Below are 18,811 nucleotides of genomic sequence, written 5' to 3'. Positions count from 1 at the left end.
CAGGAAAGCTAATGGAATGTTGTCTCTTATTTAAAGCAGTTGGCATCTAAGAGTAGTAAGTCTTACAGTAACTGTACAAGCTGCTGGTGAGGCCGCATTTAGAGTACTATGAACAGTTTTAGTCCCGATATGGAAGAAACTATACTACTTCATTGAAGGCAGTTCAGAGAAGGTTCACTAGGATTATCGTTTAATAGTGGGATTCTTTTGTGAACAAAAGTTAAACAGGTTGGGACTCACTGGACTTTAGAAGAATGAGAAATGATATCACTGATTCTCAGGGGGCTTGATAGGGTAAATGCTGAGAGGATGTTTCCCCTTTTGGAACAGTCTAGGACCAGAGGAAATGGTCTCAGAACTGATGGTGCCAATTTAAGACTGAGATTACAAGGATGTCTTCTCTCAGAGGTTTGAGTGCGTTTGGAACTCCTTGCTACAGACAGCTAGTTGTGGGGGCAGAGCCCTTATGTATACTTTAGACTGAGATACATGGGTTATGGGGAAAGGACAGGAATCAAACCCAGGTGCCTGGCACGATGAAGTAACAGTGCTAGCCGCTATGCCATCATGCTGTATTTCTTACAGTCTAATGGTCTTAAACTGCGCTGACCTAAGCGCACACTTCTGGCGTAGCAATAATTTACCTCCTGCCTTAATCCATCGCTGACAGTAATGTCTTGCATCAGGTAAAAGATGTGTTACAAGTATACTGATAGGGATTGCCATCAGTGTTTCATGACAATCTGCAAGTTTCTTTCTTGTGCTTGCAGATTAAAAGTAGATCAGAACAAAACTATCACAAGTGAAGGGTGTTTTTTTTTACAGATATGATGTAATTCTTGCCTATTGAATGGGGAGCAATCAAGAACCTTACACTGCTTCTTTGTGAGAAGTCTGTTGTATTGTATGTTATGTGAAACAATTAGCTGGACAGTGGTGGGATCGAGGAGGTGCCACCCGTGGATGCTGCTGGTCACAGTTACTTGACACCAGGATACAGAGGCTGCTGAAGTTACTGCACCTTCTCGAAGTCTTAGAATCACCACGGACCCAGTGACAGGTGAGTGATGCCAAGCAGGGGAGTGGTAGGGGAGACTGGGTAATGGGATCACAGCCTCTACTTCCAGATACTGGAATTCTTGTCCAGGCACTGAGAATGAGAGACCCTCCCTAGAAGCTTTCAATGTTTCTGAATGGTGAGTCCCCTGTGCGCTCAGGGTGAATGCTAGTAGTAGTGGGATTAGGCCCTTACATTAACTGCCCATTCAAGGTCCTCTTTTGGCAGCAGGATGGGAAGGCTCACCCACAGGCCATATTAAAATCACAGCAGTGACAGGAAGATGGCGGAATCCTCACCTGTCATTCTACTGCCTGATTAGAAGTCCTCCCTGCTACTTCCCACTGGTAGAAGGGAATCAAATTCTGCCCCAACTCTCATTTAAACATTGTTCTAAATCAAACTCAATTTCATCAACTCTTGGCTCTCTTCTTCGTGATGCAACTAGGGTAATATAGGTTACTTGTAGAAATAAATTCTTCAAATGTATCATAGAATTCACAGAATCCCTACAGTGTGGAAACAGGCCATTTGGTCCAACAAGTCCACACTGACCCTCCGAAGAGAATCCCAGCCAGCCCCATCACTGTAACCCCGCATTTCCCATTGCTAAATACACCTAACCTCTTCATCCTTGGACACTACGGGCAATCCACCTAGGTTACAGATCTTTGGACTGTGGGAGGAAACCTCACAGACAGGGCGAGAATATTAAAAACTCCACACAGACAGTTGCCCGAGGTTGGAATCAAACCTGGGTCCCTGGTGCTGTGAGGCAGCAGTGCTAACATTGAACTACTATGCCAATGCCAGTGGCGGCACGGTGGGTCAGTGGTTAGCACTGCCTCCTCAAAGCGCCAGGGACCTGGGTTCGATTCCAACCTTGGGTGACTGTCTGTGTGGAGTTAGCACATTCTGTGTAGGATTCGTCTGGGTGCTCTGGCTACCCCCCCCCCCCCCCCCCAAGAACTGACAGTCCACAGATGTGCAAACTAGGTTGATTGGCCATGCAAAATTTCCCAGAGAGTGTTCAGGGATATGTAGATTAGGTGTGTTATGGGGGGTTGGGTCTGGGTGGGATGCCCTGAGGATCGGTGTGGACTTGTTGGGCCAAAGGGCCTGTTTCCACACCGTAGGGATTCTATGAAAAAGAGTTTTCAAAACAGTTACAGGTACCTTGCATTGGCACCACTCAGCACCCCGTGGCCTACCAACACAGTTATACCAACTATCAACATTCAAACTAATAACATTCAGTTTCCTAGTTAGTGGAATAAAACAGCTTCTTAAAACAATGTCCAATTTTACTGATATGAATTTTAAGTGATAGAATAACTGCACAATCAGGACTCAGAAGAAAAGCAAATTCAAAAAGGGAAGTAAAGCAGAAAAAGCTTAAGACTTTAAAAGCTTTTCTTTCCAATAATTAAAATGAATAGTTTACAATAGTAAATTACTGGAATGACGCTACACCAGATATGCCAAAGACCTTATTACTACATCAGATAAAACTCTGAATGAAAAGAACTGGCCAGGAGTACCAAATTCTGAGCCATTGGAATTCCCTGGATCTGTTGAACCTCTTAAAAAATAAAAGACTGAGCTCAGGGTGGGGGCCAAGAACAGCACAAGGGCTGTGGTTTCTATCCTGCTCCTGGACAGTATCGAAAAAATTTACGAGGTTAGTTCCAGCAATAAGGGACTTCAATTACATGGATGCATTAGTGAGGCAGTGTAGCTTTTATTAGAGAAGGTTGAGATGAATTTTGGTGCTGCAACAAATCTTCAGACTTTTGACTGAACCGAGAGGAAAACCGTTTGCTTCAATAGAGGGGCTGACAACCAAGAGGCACAGATCTCAAGTGACTGGCAAAAGAAAAAAAAAAGTGATACAAAAAAGCCCTCCTTTTAACATAGCAAATGGTTAGGATCTGGAATAAACTTCCCGAACATGCATCAAAAATAGCTTTCAGGATGGTTTTCAAAAATGAACTGGCTAAATACTGAAGCGAGAAAACACTTAGTGACAGGACCAGGCAGGGATTTGCAACTAGCTGGATTACTCTTGTGGATTTGATGGGCTCAAATGTTCTGCTTTGCTGAAATTATTCTGCAACTTCTCTGAAAAATATGAAGGAATGGAATGCAAAGAGCAGAAACCATGACTGGTTCAAAACAGGAAAGAAAAAAAAAACAGGAAAATTGTGCATGTTGTGAAAAATTGTAATGTGCTGATCAAATGCGGCAGTTTCCAGGTACTCCAAAGCTCAACAGTTTTAAGCCATCTACTTGAGACTATGCACATAGTGGCAATATTGACATGTGCCACTATGGTACAGAAAAAGCAACAAAGTAAGCAAGCAGTATACAGCACAGGAACAGCAGCAGTAATCATGAAAGACCTGTGTAACAAAAGAATAACATTTTCATGCAAGAGTGAACAGAACATAAACTTGTTCAAGCAGAACTGCAAGATCTTAGAAAACCAAGAATGTAATGTATCTTGTAAGACGTAAAGTGATGACATGAAACAAAGAGTGAAAGCAAGCAACACAAGATGTGTTTGTCAAAGGTAACTCATGTTTGGGACCATCATTTGTAATTCTGAGTCAGTCTGAAGAGGAAGAGTGGGAGCAAAGCAGTTAACACGAAATAACTGAAGGACATGGAGAAGTGGAAAATGAGTGACATGGGAAAGGGAAAAACACAGCTAATGCCATGAGTAGGCAAGGAACAGAAATGGGGCTAAGTGGTGAGGGTAACAGTGGCCATCATGGGGGAGGCTTGGCAAGGATATAGTAGTTTGTATCAGGAGACAGGAAAGAGGAAGAAAACAAGTATCATGTTGGAGAAAGAGACTCCATGCATTGAGAGCAACCAAAAACAAGTGACATATGTACAGGAACAACATGAGGATTTAGAAGATGTCCACTGGTTTGAGGACACAGAGAGACAAAGAGAACAGAGAGAGAGAGAGAGAGGGAGAGAGAGAAGGGAAGGGACAAACATAGATAAGGGAGAAAAGGAGGAGAATGCAAGTGGTTAGAGTTAAGTCAGTTCAAGAATGCACAGATATTTTGAATTCTGTAGATGGATCTATTGATAAAAACAAAATAAATTAAACTAAAAATATCAAAAGTCTTATGAAATTACTCCATATCCTTAAATAGAAAAGCATGGGGGGAAAAGTTTTTCAAACCAGAATTTATAACCTTTCAAATTTTATAAAAATCTAGACAGTAGGCTTAAAAAGCAGTTTGATAACGAGATCAATGGCATCACTAAATGAAAGTAAAATTTTCAGGTTCAATAAGGATGTGCCAGGGATAATTTTGTGATACAGTGCAATGCATGAACTTTCTTTCAGGGTGGATGAGTAAACAAAGACGGAGGGATGATAGCTGCTGTACTAAGTCAACAGATGAAAGTAAATTAGCATTTTCAATGTTTATGAACGATGGACAAACATATTGTGCAGCAGAAACACAAGGAAAAAACATCCTAATGCTGATTATCCAAATTCACATTCTAGGATACCCACCAACGGCTATTAGAAGTAAAACTTATTTTAGACAGTGCTGTGAGATCGCAATTCAGAATGCTTTCCACCCAGTTACCTCAATTTGTGGCCTCTATTTCAATTGGAACACCAAAGATAGTAGAATCATCTGAGTACTGCTTTATTTCTCCAACATGTTTAAATAAGCAGGAGCACTGCACCTTGACAAAGATAAACTTGCACTTTATTCACAAATGGAAGGACTCCTCAAAAAAATGGAATGTCAATTTTGCTTTTCTAGTTGTTTAAATTTCATGCTGGTCAAAACAGACACATATGGATCACTAAACTAACCACAGAATTAAAATGACTTTAAAAATCTTGTTCCTTTCCAACTTCATAATTGTTTTCAGTCAACGTCCTTGTTTCATTGTCTAGTTTCACTACAACTGACTTGTTGTCAGAATTTGGTCTCTAAATCCACCCATCAAACACAACACTATTGCTATCACTATTCTTTCTTGATGTGAAGGCACACTGTACCTATTAAGAGAACATCAAGTCAAACAGCAGAAATTACAGGCAAGATCATTTACTAGTGAGGTTTATGTTGCACACATCAGTAGTGTACTCAGCTGTAACACTAGGATTGCCAGCATAGATTAAAGTTTTCTTACCAAAAGGTTTAAAAACATCTCAACCGTGCCAATGATGCTGTGCTTAGAACACTGAACTAAACATTTCTTTTGAGTTAACTGACAGTACTAGTACAAAACCTGCTTCCAGGAGATAGTCTGGAAAATAATGGTACCAGGACTGTAGCTTTAATTGAAGTGAATCACTTTACCATAGCACCCTTTTGCACTAGTCAGCCATCATCAGCCCCTTTATGCAGATATGGCTAATACTGTGGAACGTTGAATGCATATAAAACACCTAATCTTTAAAATATAGCATAAACAGAATCTTATGACAGTTGTAAAAACATGAAAAATGTGACTAAGGCAAAAATATTACTTGCTAGTTTAAGTACGTAACATTTAGATGCTCCAGTGTACCAAACAATGAGTTATGGTATTGATGTCACATTAATTAGCAAATAGAAAACTACAAGCATGATCTAGGTAAAATCACTTCACAATTAATAGTTTTACCTCTAATTGCAAGAGTGACATCCTTCAATGCCTCTTAACACAATACATTCCAGTTGTGCATAATGAAAGCAGAGTTTGGTGTCCAGTTTTCAACTGTTGTACATACTAGATACATTATCAAATCTACAAACATAAGAATTGCTCTCGGCAACTAGAAAACCCCTTCTCCTTAGGCAGTTACGATGAAGTGCAATTGTTTAAATGACATTAAATGTTTTTGTTAGGCTCTCCTTACTACGACCGTGTTGGGGTGAGCTTTTTGGGCGTGTTGGGTCTTTTGTACTGCCACAGGTAGCCATGGATGATAATTGCGTCCACACAGGCAGATAATGATTTGGCAGGAATGCGACTAAACTGCTTTCGGTCAGAGTTGTACTTGTAGAGTCCCTCAATCATTTTCTTTCCGATGTTTTTCGGCCCTATTCCTGCCAATTTAGTAATTTCTTCAGTTTCTGGACTGTAGGTATACAGTGAACGGAATTGGCAACCAGCATCCCGGAAAAGGATCAAAAAGTTATTGGCTTCGGAATTCTCCATTTCCTAAAAATACACAAAACATAACTGTTGTAACTTTGTCATGTCTAACCAAATGAAAGATTGTATTGAGATACAATGGAAACATTTGCCTGAACAGTCACAGAACTCCAACAATCCACACAAGATGGATATAATCCATATATTGAACTGGTTGATTGCTGCCAGCAGTATAGTTACTTGCTAATGAACCCATTCAGGGATGTTATTGTACACGTCTGGAGCAGATGGGGCTTGAACCTAGGCCTCCTGATTGAGAGGTAGGCACTACCACTGCACCACAAGAGCCCTCCAGCCAGCATTGACAACAGTGCTACAACTGAACATAGTTGCAATGTCTCTTGTCAGTATAACGGTGAACACCATTGGTGCACCCATGAAGAACAGATCTTCAGTCCAGGTGTTTGGCCATGGCCAGGTGCATATGCCAAAGAAAGCAATCAGTGCCTTAATGTGTGTGTAAATAAACAACATTGTACAAAAATATAAGCAATTGTAAAGAACAATAGTGAGGTTAGTGAATGTAGTCTATACTTGATAAGTCGTTTTCTCAAAAGCTGGAGCTTCTGACAGCATAAAAAGCAAATTAACTGAAAGGCTGTGAGGGCTATATGTAAAAAGATCTGATTTAATAAAAAGCTTGACATTAAAAAAGAAGTATGTACAATGTTTCCTCTCAGCTGCAAAACTGTGTAGTCCACTCTACAATCTCTTTTTAAGTTACTTTGTGCATAACACAATTTGAAAGGCTCTGTCGAGTTCAAAAGTCACCCATACACTCTAAACCAAAAATCATCAAGAGGGAATGATGATCATATAATATACTACCCATTCGTCGTACACTTAATCCTGCAGAAACCAGTGCAAGAATGAAGATTTTAAATTTATGACTGGTGACAGCAGACAGCTGAGTTTTTGGGATGACTGCATTTAGTTACATTGTTGTAATAGCTACATTGATTTCTGAAATCAATCATTAGTTTTAACAGCACAATAGATGTTACCAGGAATCCACATCTTACCGCGAGTATTTTATTCTTCTGATTCTCATTGACTTTTCCAGCTAAACAGCAGTGTGAGATTGCATTCTGAATTATATGCTTGTTAGACTTTGCGCTTGGTTCCTTGTATAACTTTGGCCCTGCAAATGTTTAAATTATTTATAATTATATGCTTGCTTCAAATAAACCATTTTTTCAATTTTTATCTACTTGCATCAGTTGATGAACGTTTTACTGCATGAGGTTAAGAAGAAGCATTACATAGCCCAGTACTCATTTTAATTATCCAGTGACTCCATACAACTCATATTTACAAAATCCTAACTTACAAAAGAGACAGTAAAGAGACGAGATGTTAATAAATATGAGTGTCATACAAGTTCCTGTATGAGATCAAACTGGTTCAATCCGAGGACAAACAAAATATTTTCCCAATCAGCAAGCACAGAATCTTTCCAAAATTCAGGGGATGAACTAGTCACATGATAAAGGTGGGTCACTGGTGAGTCCAAAGTTCATCTGTCAACACTTTTTGCCAGTTCTGATTCAATTCACTGTTGATGTAGAGCAGTGTTTTAACACTACACCAGAGAAAACATTTCTCTGTCATCCCATTTTGCAGCTCTATTGGAGCATTTCGATTAGGGAAGGTTAATACATCCCCTTTAGGATGCATAATTCTAATGAATGTTTGGGCCCTCAGAAGCTTTAGACACTCACCAGAAGGCGGTCAGTTACAAAAGTACAGCAATTGGATTGTTGGTGCAAACTGCAAATATAAGTGAACTGACTTCTTTCCAAGCAGCAAAAGTCAAATATTTCTCTTGGGCTTTACAATAAGTTAAAATTTCATTCTGCAACTTGTCAGAAAGTTGGGTTGATCTTGCTTAATGAAAATAGCATCATATTATGGAGTCAGCTAAGCAATAAATTCTCAGGCTTGTCCTTGCACACTGATGTCCAGAACCTGGTAGTAAGCCTGGTTTAAAGGTTGCCTACTCTGCAATTCCAATAGAACTTAAAAGCCCTTCAAAGAAAAAAGGGCTGAAGTACATTTTGATCAGGCAATACACACAGTAGCCCACAATAAGCATGTGGAGTCATAGGTCAAAAAACTACAAATGAAGTTAAGTTTTCTAAAAAGAAAGCAGAAAGAAGGCTGTAGGAGTAAATGGTAGTTGTTCACATTTGATTTTGTTCATTGACAGGATTTTGGTATCACTGGCTCAACCAGCATTTCAGCTAATTGCCCTAAGAGGTGGCAGTGATCTGCCTTCTTGACCCACTGCAACCACATGGTTTAAGAACATACAGAATGCTGTTCGTAAGGGAACCACTGGAAAAGACTGAACAAATTGGGACTTCCTTAGAAAGGCTAAGTGGAGATTTGTTGGAGGCTTTCACAATAACGCATGGGTTACGCGAGACTATGTGGAGAGACTGTTTCCATTTTTCAGAGAATGTAAAAACAGGCACTGTAAATACAAGATAGTTCTTAATAAAGCCAAGAGTGGAGTAAGGAGATACTTCTTTGCCTAGAGAATGGTTCAAATGAGGCACGCACCAAACTATGAAGTGATTGAGGTAAACAGCTTATCTAGTTTTCTCTTGCAAACTTCTAAGAAGATGAGAGAAAAGGGAATAAAAAGATGTGCTTAATGGTTATAAAGGAAAAGACAGAATGATAGAAGATATTTGTGGAATATAAACAGCAGCACAGACAAGTCAAGCTGAAAGATATGTTTCTGTGATGGATATTTCACATAAGCTACATGGTCTCTCTGAGGGAAAGAGGGAGAACAATAGACACCTTTTATAAAATACTATTTCAGAATATTAGAAAACATCACCTGTGTACTCTGTTGCAGAAGCCACTGAGGAAGTTGTTGAGTCATTCTCCCAGTCTTTGTCACCATTGCGATTGACAGAACAACTTGGTGACATAAATCCATCAACTGATTCTGTCCTGTGCATTTAAACAAAATTGTGAAATGAAAGATCCTCAATTAATTCAAGAATACTTTGATATAATACTTAAATTCGCCACCTTATAAGTTGTAATTGGCAAACTAATTATTGCAAGAAAAATTCCTTTATTTTGGACATCTTATTCCTCATTATAATACAAAGATGTGCATTTGTTCAGCACCTTTCACAACGCAGGATATCCAGAATGTCTTTATAGCAAGTGATGCATTTTTGTTGAAGTCACTGTTTGAACACAAGAAACATAGCAGGCAATTTCACACTGCAAACACTTAGAAACATTACAAAATAATGAGCAGATAATAGATTTCACCAATGTGAATCAAGAGATAAATACTGATTCAGACATCTAGGATAGCTCCCATTCACAAAATGATCATGTAATTCTTTATATCCACATGGAAATGTAAACAGGAAGTCAGTTTAATGTTCCATTTGAAGGATGGTATCGCTAACAGTGCAGCTCTTCTTCCTGTCAGCCTGGACTTTTGTGTTCAACTCTCAGGAGTCAAAGTTAAATCCACAACCATTTGACCCAGAAACAAGTGTGCTACTGAGGAACAGTTGACACGATGTTGCTTTGAATCATATGAAACAATGGGATGGACTTCACATCCAACAAGCAGCACCTTGGGCAGATGCATATGTTTTGCATGCTTCTGCTCCCGCCCAATTCCATGAATCTGCAATAAATTATAGTGTACCGGAATGTTAATTACCTGAGAAGAAACCCACCTGTCCTCAAAGTGAAGGAGAAAATTCCAACATTGGTGCTGCCAGTCAATCAGATGGATGGGAGCCCTCTGATCCCAGAAGTGCTACAGTCAGTGGTGACGATTGCAGATACTGCAATCAGACCCTGACAATATCCGTTGACACAGCTGAATGCAGAGTAATGTGGGGAGTACCAGGATATTGCTGTGACCAGTTGTCAGGCCTTGGTGAGGGGAATGAGGAAGGACTGGGAGCCACGGAGGACAGGCCAGTGATGGAGGGGGGGGAAGTGTGGAGTATCTGCAGCTCGCCATGGTAGCCTCCATTTGAAACAGGGATGCCACAGAAGAGTCACTCTCTTTGTCTTTCCTGCCTGTAGCCCAAGCAATGTTACCTGTCAAGTTTCTAACCCATGGAGGACCTTAATCTGAACTTCGCGCAATAGTGGTGGAGGCATGAAATGACGTTTTAATTGGCCACCGTTGGCACCAGGGTGTGTGGGATACTTCACCGATCTCTCAGAAAACCGCAGCAGGGACTAGATGATTCAAGATCATCTTTCAAACTCTGAATACGACTGAAGTGACTCTAAATGGTAACAAGTCAGCGTAGAATTAACATTTGGAAGTGTGAGACCATATTTATTGTATGTTCATCCTAAATATATCAAAGTTTGCCTTCTCCTCAGGGATTGTTTCAAGATTTCAATACAATGCTGTAATCAAGGCTTTAGATTTGTCCCGGTACAACCTCCCCTTTGCCGAAGAGTATTTTGCATCTCTATAGCATGTTTAACATGTAAAACATCTCAAGGTGCATTACAGAACTGTGACCAAATAAAATTTGATGCAAAGACAAATTAAGGAGATGTACAGGTGACCAAACATTTGGTCGTAGACAGCAACCTAAATTCAACAGAATTATTTAAAACTGTTCCCTATACATCATATGGAAAAATGGTGAACAACAATAAAGAATTTAGATATCAGGTGTGATTATTATTACCTGGGAGTTTTTCTTCCTGAATGTACACTGTCAGCATCTGCTGTGTTCAATGATGCCAAAGATAAACAGGACACTAAAAAACAGCAAAAGTAGAACTGTTAAGTCAAAGGATTTACTTCTTCAAACATATGTTCACTGGTTTCTGTAGTAGAACAGTCAGCCACTGATAACAGAAAGATAGGTTAACATTTTGACCAAGAAACCCACCATCAGAGTCTTCTCTCTTTCAAATGCTATAAGATGCTGTTTATTTCAAATACTTAAAGTCTCCAGCATTTGCAATTTTTTGTTTGTATCACTGATATTTTCCCAAATTGGGAGGTTTCATCCAGTAATAGAAAATTTAAGTAACCTAGACTACATTTATTATATAAGAGATCCTCAAATGATCTGCAAAAGACCGTAGTCTCTCCAAATGAACATTGCCTTCAAAACAGAACGATTTTCATTACCTGCTGATGACCTGGCATTTGGATTTGATCCATCTTCTCGGAAAGACTTTGGACGAGCCTTTTTTAGTTTCAGGCTGGTGGGACGAGGCTTTATCACACTATCCATGTCTTTCATTAGTTTCAGCTGCTTTTTCCTTAGGTATTCCTGTTTAATGAATTCTCTACGCGATCGTTCATCTTCTTTCTTTTGTCGTTCTTCTTCAGCTTTGAGTCTGTGGGAAATTCAAGAAAAGAATCTTGCATTTACACCAAGGCCTCAGCGACCAGGGGACATTACAAAGTGTTTCACAGTCACATTTGAAGTCCGGCCACTTTGTAATATAGGAAAACACAGCAGCCAATTTGTACACTGCAATGAGATCAAGTTAAGGCAATCTGTTTTCTTTTGAAGTCATTTTGATTTGAGGGTTAAATATTGGCCAGTACGCCAGGAAATCACTGTCCTTAGAATAGTTAAATCTGCCCAAGGTGGCAGTTATGACTCCAGTGTTAGGCTCATTCAACATTGCAGCAATCCATGACAATTCCACGAAATTGTCATTCAAAATTATATGAAACCTTGTGTAGGATTTGAGCCTTCTGACTCAGTTGAGCACGTTACCAATGAGCCAAGGCACAGACATCATGGTACTTTAATAACAAATCAACATTCTTCTAAATGGTTCAGTTTGCTACAGTCAAGTTCATTGTCTTGAAAGACTTGTATTTATATTGTGTAGATATATCGCAATTCATGCCCACCAACTCATCCAAAGTGTTTCACAGGCCTCAAGCACTTTTGAAATGTGATCACATTTGTAATGTAGGTAGCAACTATTTATTGATGACGAGACTGTTGCACTGAATGTATCTTCTCAGAAAGATTTTGAAAAAAGTTTTGAGATCAGACCGATCTGAGATTTGCTTGACCATTCAGGATGTGCTTTTAGGCTGGTCCACTGTTGTACAGTAAAATAATGAAAATAGATCTCCCATGATCACGGCTGCTCTGGACCCAGTACCTGAAGTCCTGCATTGCTGGCACAAGCTATACATTTCTGCTATCAGTTAGTACTGGCAGGCTGGTATAAAGATTCCAAAAAAAAAATGGATTCTAAAGGGACAAATTTAATAATATGATACCACTATTGAGCAAGTTGTCAACTGGCAACAAGTATCACAAGTTACTCTTTCTGGAGTTATTCCATAATCGGAATATTATCCTGTTTGATACTGGTCACAGAATCGTTTACAGTTTAAATAACGTATTTGTTGTGTTTATCTTCAAGTTTTGAATAAATGCATATCTGATTAACAAGGTTTCAAGATGAAGTCAAGCATTATTTTGAAGAATGATCTATTCCAATAATGGTACTTGTTCTGTGAGACATTCATATTAGTATTAGCAGAAGCTGCAGGTTCACACCCACCTAGGTGAGGCATAACTCTACAAACATGAAGGTTCAAGTTACTTTTGATAGATTCATGTCTTAAGATCTATTTTATGTAACTGTAAAGTAGCAAAAAATGTTCAGAAAAAGCTATTTCTGGCGTTGCATTACCTGGCTTCTTCCTTCTTCTCTTCCATCTCTGCTTCCAGTTGCTGTCGTCTCATCTGTTTTTCCTTCTCCCGCCTCATACGTTTTTCCAAGAGGGCCGCACGTTTCATAGCGATTTCTTCAGCTTTCTGATCATCCTTGAAAAACCAGATCAAATTAGGAATTAACTATCTAAATAAAACGTAAGATGAAAACAGTTCATGTACACATAATGTGAAACTGTAAGGAATTGCACTGAAAGAAGACATCTACACAAAGTACAACTGATCAGATATTTCAATCCTTAACACTAATCTCAATCTTTACACAAATCTAGAAAGAGAGACATTAAGAGTTGTGAATGGAGAATGGCCCATCAACATGATCTAGTTATAAACCTGGAGAAATGTGCAGAGAAAAATCAGACAAAGGGTTAATAAACAACTTTTCAAAAAGGCTTCAAGTCTTCAAAAGAATCACTAACATTATGCCAGAATTTTGCAATCTCTTGTTACAATAACTCAAGAGGACATTTGTAATGTTTTTTGTGTTCTAATTTAAGTTTTTGTCATTTTCACTCAAGAAAGAAATGCTTCTTGTTTGCAGTCTTCTGCACATCGGAGTTCATTGCACACTCAAGTCTGTAACAAACTACAACTGGACCAATCCAAGGGCTGTTATCAGGCAGGTTTTTCTTAAGTTTCTAGTGCTACTGTCTCAAAGTAACAACCTCAATGCTCTGAAAAGTGTAGCTAAAACACATAATTCCACTTGATTTTTAATTTGCAAAACTCTTTAAAATTTTGCTCTACAGCAGCAGTCAAATTCCATTTTCTAGTTTATACCCAAAAAGAAAAGTATGTGGCCTCTTACAAACTCTGAAAGCAAGAAGAGTTACTATTTGTAATAACACATAACAACTCCCTTGACTGTCCAACTGTCTTTCTCTCCCTTTGGGCTCTATCCTATCGTTTACTCCCTACCCCACCCACCCTGCTATTTTCTGCATATAAACTGATGTTTTCCTAACCACCACCAGTTCTGAGGAAGGGTCACCAGACCCGAAACATTAACTGTTTTCTCCTCCACAGATGCTGCCGGACCTGCTGAGCTTTTCCAGCAACTTTGTTTTTGTTCTTGATTTACAGCATCCGCAATTGTTTTGTTTTTACTATTTGTACCAAGTTTGGAAAATCCCTTCTGCAATCTGCTCAGTTGCAAAACTGGTCACCACGACCATGCCCGGGGCAATCAAAGAAATTCAAAGGTTCAACAAATTCTTCCCCACGATATTTTGGATAGATAGGTACCAATGACGCCAGAGTCCCTGCATGGTTTAGGACCTTCAATGATTAAATCCATACATGCTTCAGTGCCCGTAATATGGAAACAATGTAGAAGTTTATAATTAGAAGGTCATTTTAGTACGATAGCCTGTCTTTTAACAAAATGGTCACTACTTCCTAGTGATCTGTTGACTTCGTTACCTACTATTTGTTAATTGTTTCCATGCTTCTAACCTTGATTACTTATGAAAGTTTTTATGCAAGTCACACTGCAATTCAGCTTCTGGCTATGAACGTGTGTCTTGACTAAAACACCATTACTAATAATGTGGTTATGTAGGTGCAAGAAATTTAAAATTTAGATGACAAAATTCATGTCAAAAAAACAAGATTAACAACATTCATTGTAATTTTTGCACAAATGCCACACAAGTTCAGGTGAGGATGGATGACACAGTTGTAATATAAACACACCGTCAGAAATGCAGCTCTCTGTTAGTCTCAGGAAAAAAAATGGGATTACACAGCTGTCAGAATGGAACATGTTGAATGGTTTGCAGTTAACTGTGCTTTTGTGGTGCTTACAAACTAAACTCATCACAAGTCATGTTACTTCAAGTTCAAGTATGCCTAAAATGAGATCATAGGCATTAACTGTTCACAGTCAACCACCCCTCTGCTGAGAATCAACAGTTATAAGCGTGGAGTTGCACTCCTTTAAGATTAATTGATTCATTTAATTCAAAAATAAATTTATTTTGAAAATATTCCTTTAATTTCCTCTTTGTTTCCAAACTTCTTTCTGTCTCTTCCCATTCTGTCGTGAAATTAACAATGAATTTATACAATCTTATTTGCATACCCTTCTCATTCCTAGCTGTTCCTTTCACAATCCAATTTGGTTAAGGAGACTCAGTTATTTTTAATGTTCATTCGGATCTCAAATGTCCTCCAGAACCTGCCATGCCAGTTCCTGTTTAGATGTGTAGCACAAATGATGATGGAGATTGATCGGAAAGGGCAATGTGAAAATGAGCACTTCAAGTATTTGTTAAGAAGGATTTCATTATAAATGCCAAGATTTAATTATGTTAAGTAGAAATAAATACTCTCATACTATCACAATCTAGTTAATTATCTTCCTCTCTAGACTTCTGGATAGTGAGTGAAGAGCCAATGCAACTTTCATATCCCTGCAAAGATTGACTGGAATTTCAATTACCTCAGAATTATTAGGAGAGCAGGAGAACACAAGAGATGGAGAAGCAAAGAGGGGAGTAAATCAGAAGTAATTGCATGACAGGCAAACGAGGCCATATTTTCTGAGTTCCCATGAGTAATGTTAAGAAGATACAGAGGGATACAGTTATATATCTATTGCTATATTGAATTCCTTGCAAAATTTTATTCAACATATTAGACTTCCACGAAGGACATTTGATCTTGCTGAATTTGTGCTCTGAGAGCCATTTTATAGAAACCAAGTGCTTTGAGGCAGCTTAAGAATCGTTACATGGATATTCTCTTTCCCATAATGTTATCAGGAGATTGCAAAGCCTAAAAGGATTTTTTTTAAAATGTAGATTTGACACCTTCCATGGAATGCCTACCTTGGAACATGATAAAGCTGATGAAACATTTTTAACATACAGTTATTGTTGTATTGTCACAATATATCAGCCAATTTCCAAAAAGCAGGATCCTAGAAACAGCAATGCTTTACTTGTTGGTTAATTGCTGAATTGCCAAAACACTAGGAGAACTCCCCTACCTGCTGAATGGTCCTACAGGATTTTTCCTGTAAATACAGCACTTCTCAATAGATTCCTCACTACTACAGTACAGACTGGATTAGCTGTTCAATAACACATGTTGCAGGCTTGCCCACCCCTGACCTGTCCACAATTTTACAGGCTATGGTTGAAGCATAGGATGACCCCTCCTCCTCTCAGTGAAGTCATTAAGTTGTCAATTAATGCCCATTTTGAGAGCCTTCTCCCATCTAGCTTCAACTCTGATCACCAATTCAAGGCTGACACCTATGCTAGTACACTTTATTGACAAGAATATGGTGAGAAACATTGTGCAATTTTACAGCACTGCTTCAATAAAACTAGAAATCTCCATCAACATTCTTGCATCTTCCTGTTTATTTTGCAGTCACTAGAAAAACCTTATTCTACAATTCCAAAAAGGAGACAAAAAGTCACTTACTTTAAAGAAAAATCCACAACACAACTTTTGTTCTTCAAACTGCTCCTTTTCAGTATCACCAACGTTTGCCTCATCCACTTCCACTTCCTCCTCTGAAAGCTTTAGGTCTGAAAGGGAAACCTCAATTAAGCTTGCCTTTGTGCTTTGGTCAACAGGATACTTCTTCTTAACAGGACTCTCCAGAAGAGAGGCAGACTTTTCTGTGGACACTGTGGGCAATGGTGAATCTTGCGGTTCAACAGGTGGCACATGGTCCACTTTCTCCATTTCCAAGGGCTTTTCATTTATCTGTTTATTCTCTTCCATCTCAGGCTCTATTTCCTCATGAGTTAATTTCACATTCCCTCCTTTTGAGGAATCATCAGGTGTATCATCTTCAAGAAAAAGAAATGATTTGGTCTGGAACTGGCTGGGAGAGAACTTTCTAAGATGAGGAAGGCTGTCCACAGAACGTGGAGCGGTAAGGACACGGTTTAATGGCGTTATCTTCAATTCATTTGGCCTTGATTTTGAGTTTTTAACATGAGAATAGGAGGACCTTCTGTGTGAAGTCTGGGGAGATCGTTGTGTAGAGCGAGGTGATTCACCAGAAGAGGATAAGGAAGGGGATAGTGACCCTGTTGACCTTGAAGATGATCGAACTTCTCGGATTTGCTTTTGCGGCGAAGGTTCAGGAGGAGAAATTACCCATGCTTGTTGTTGTTCCCTCATTTGCATTATTAATTCCTGCTGGTTTGCCAAGCGTTGCATCTCCTGTTGTAGTGCATGCAAAGCTGTATTCATTTTTTCAATTAATCGGTTGTACTCAATGACATCTGCATCTCCTAAAGGCTCTTCAGCAGTGCTACTTAAATTCCAGGAAACTTGTTTTTCTGATTGGGCTGCAGACGTGGGGCACTGAAGAGCCCATTTACCACGATCTGTTGCATTACCATTAATTGCAATCATCTCAGGTGTTAATTCATCTTTTTCCTCAATGCTCCCTGTTTGCAACAATTTTCTCTCTTGTATCAATCTACCTCCATGATCACCACCAGGTTCTTCATTGATCAGAGAGCTCCCATCACCTTTCTTTTTCACAACATTCAAAAATGCTGTCCTACCCATTTTTTGTCTTTGTCTTGTAAAAGCAGCTTCAACTCTCTTCTTCTGTGCTTCAATGGCTCGTCGCTTTTCTTCTAATTTCATTTTAAGCTGAATCACTTCAGATGCCAACAACTGAGCAGGATCTCTCATTTGTCTGCTCGGACTCAGCTCTGGTATCCGACTATTAGAAACCATGCCTGGAGTGTTAAGCTCTGAACTTTCTGGGGTAGTCTTTTGGGAGCTACTACTGCTCAATCTGGCATCCGAGATATTCAGCTTTTTGAATTTTTGTTCAGCAAAACTGGTCATTTTAATTGCAGAACCCGGAGAGATGCAATTTCCAGCCTGCAATACAGCATTCAATGAGTTTGAGCCTGGAGTCAACATATCATCATGATCATCACATCTTAGATCAGAGTCTTGAGGTTTAGAAGAGTCTTCCATATCAGAATCCATACTAACTGTGTAATCTCTAAAGGAAAAGTCTTCATCTATTGTTTCTTGAATATCTTCAGATGGGACATGGATCCCTGTGTCTACCTCAGTATTATCAGTCAAAGGGCTTGCAGCACATTTAAGCTCTGCAATGGAATCTAGGCTGCTTGTTTGATTCATTTTGGGGTTTACGGGGATGTCACTGGCATTGTTAACATGAAGGAAAAAACCATCAGCTACTGGATCAGATTGAAGATCTGGGCAGAGTTTGTCTACATCATGAATTATCTGTAGAGCTTCTTCAATACTTGGTGGGATATCTAAACTATTTTCCTTTGGCCCATTTGACACTATACCTCGCATGGATTGTTTCCTCAGAGTACTATTTGCTGAACCAGACCTCCTTGTGGAACCTTTAGTTGGTTTCTCATGACTGTGATTAGAAAGAGGTTCTTCTTCTATTCCATTGCTTTGTCCATTTATTGGCTGTAAGGATTCACTTCTCACTATGTGTTTGGGAGTATTGTTGATGTTTGAAATCAAACTGTCATTACTGATTGACCTAATTATTGTCCGGTTATTTGTAGCAGATGCATCAATGTTATTGTCTGAATCGAAGGGAATATTGAAAGAAACAGCTTGGGGAAAGGCTCTATTTAAAGAAAAACAAAACAGTTTGAGCAACAGATTTATAAATTTCTATTTAATTAAAATAAATTCCTGAGAAAAATACTGGCATCACAAATAGATTCAATTGCAATAACAGGAATGAGCCTTAAAATATGGGTTGTGCAAATTTCGCATATATTTAAGGTACAGTATGACACATGTCTAGAAGTGACGTTAGTACTGCAGAATGCCTTAACCAGAT

The 18,811-nt window shown here is 39.0% G+C and overlaps 1 protein-coding gene across 3 annotated transcripts in view; it reads right to left on the bottom strand.

Annotated features, from left to right (window-relative positions):
• The window catches only part of camsap2a (calmodulin regulated spectrin-associated protein family, member 2a), a 163,248-nt gene that overhangs the window by 7,184 nt on the left and 137,253 nt on the right, over positions 1–18,811 (bottom strand). For 2 of the 3 annotated variants that reach the window (XM_048538636.2, XM_048538637.2), the window contains 7 exons: positions 16,420–18,592; positions 12,944–13,077; positions 11,403–11,614; positions 10,951–11,023; positions 9,096–9,211; positions 7,267–7,385; positions 2,019–6,250 (listed from right to left, as the gene is read on the bottom strand). In XM_048538636.2, coding sequence (XP_048394593.1) covers positions 5,945–6,250; positions 7,267–7,385; positions 9,096–9,211; positions 10,951–11,023; positions 11,403–11,614; positions 12,944–13,077; positions 16,420–18,592 — 3,133 coding nt within the window. In that variant the 3' untranslated portion in view covers positions 2,019–5,944. Of the gene's footprint in view, positions 1–2,018; positions 6,251–7,266; positions 7,386–9,095; positions 9,212–10,950; positions 11,024–11,402; positions 11,615–12,943; positions 13,078–16,419; positions 18,593–18,811 lie in introns of those variants that run through there. The other variant, XR_007248366.2, reaches the window with a different exon arrangement.

The sequence above is a fragment of the Stegostoma tigrinum genome, chromosome 8 (genome assembly GCF_030684315.1).
Source record: "Stegostoma tigrinum isolate sSteTig4 chromosome 8, sSteTig4.hap1, whole genome shotgun sequence".
NCBI classification, from domain to species: Eukaryota; Metazoa; Chordata; class Chondrichthyes; order Orectolobiformes; family Stegostomatidae; genus Stegostoma; species Stegostoma tigrinum.
Note: the sequence above shows the minus strand (reverse complement) of the source record. Positions and strands in the feature narration are given on the sequence as shown.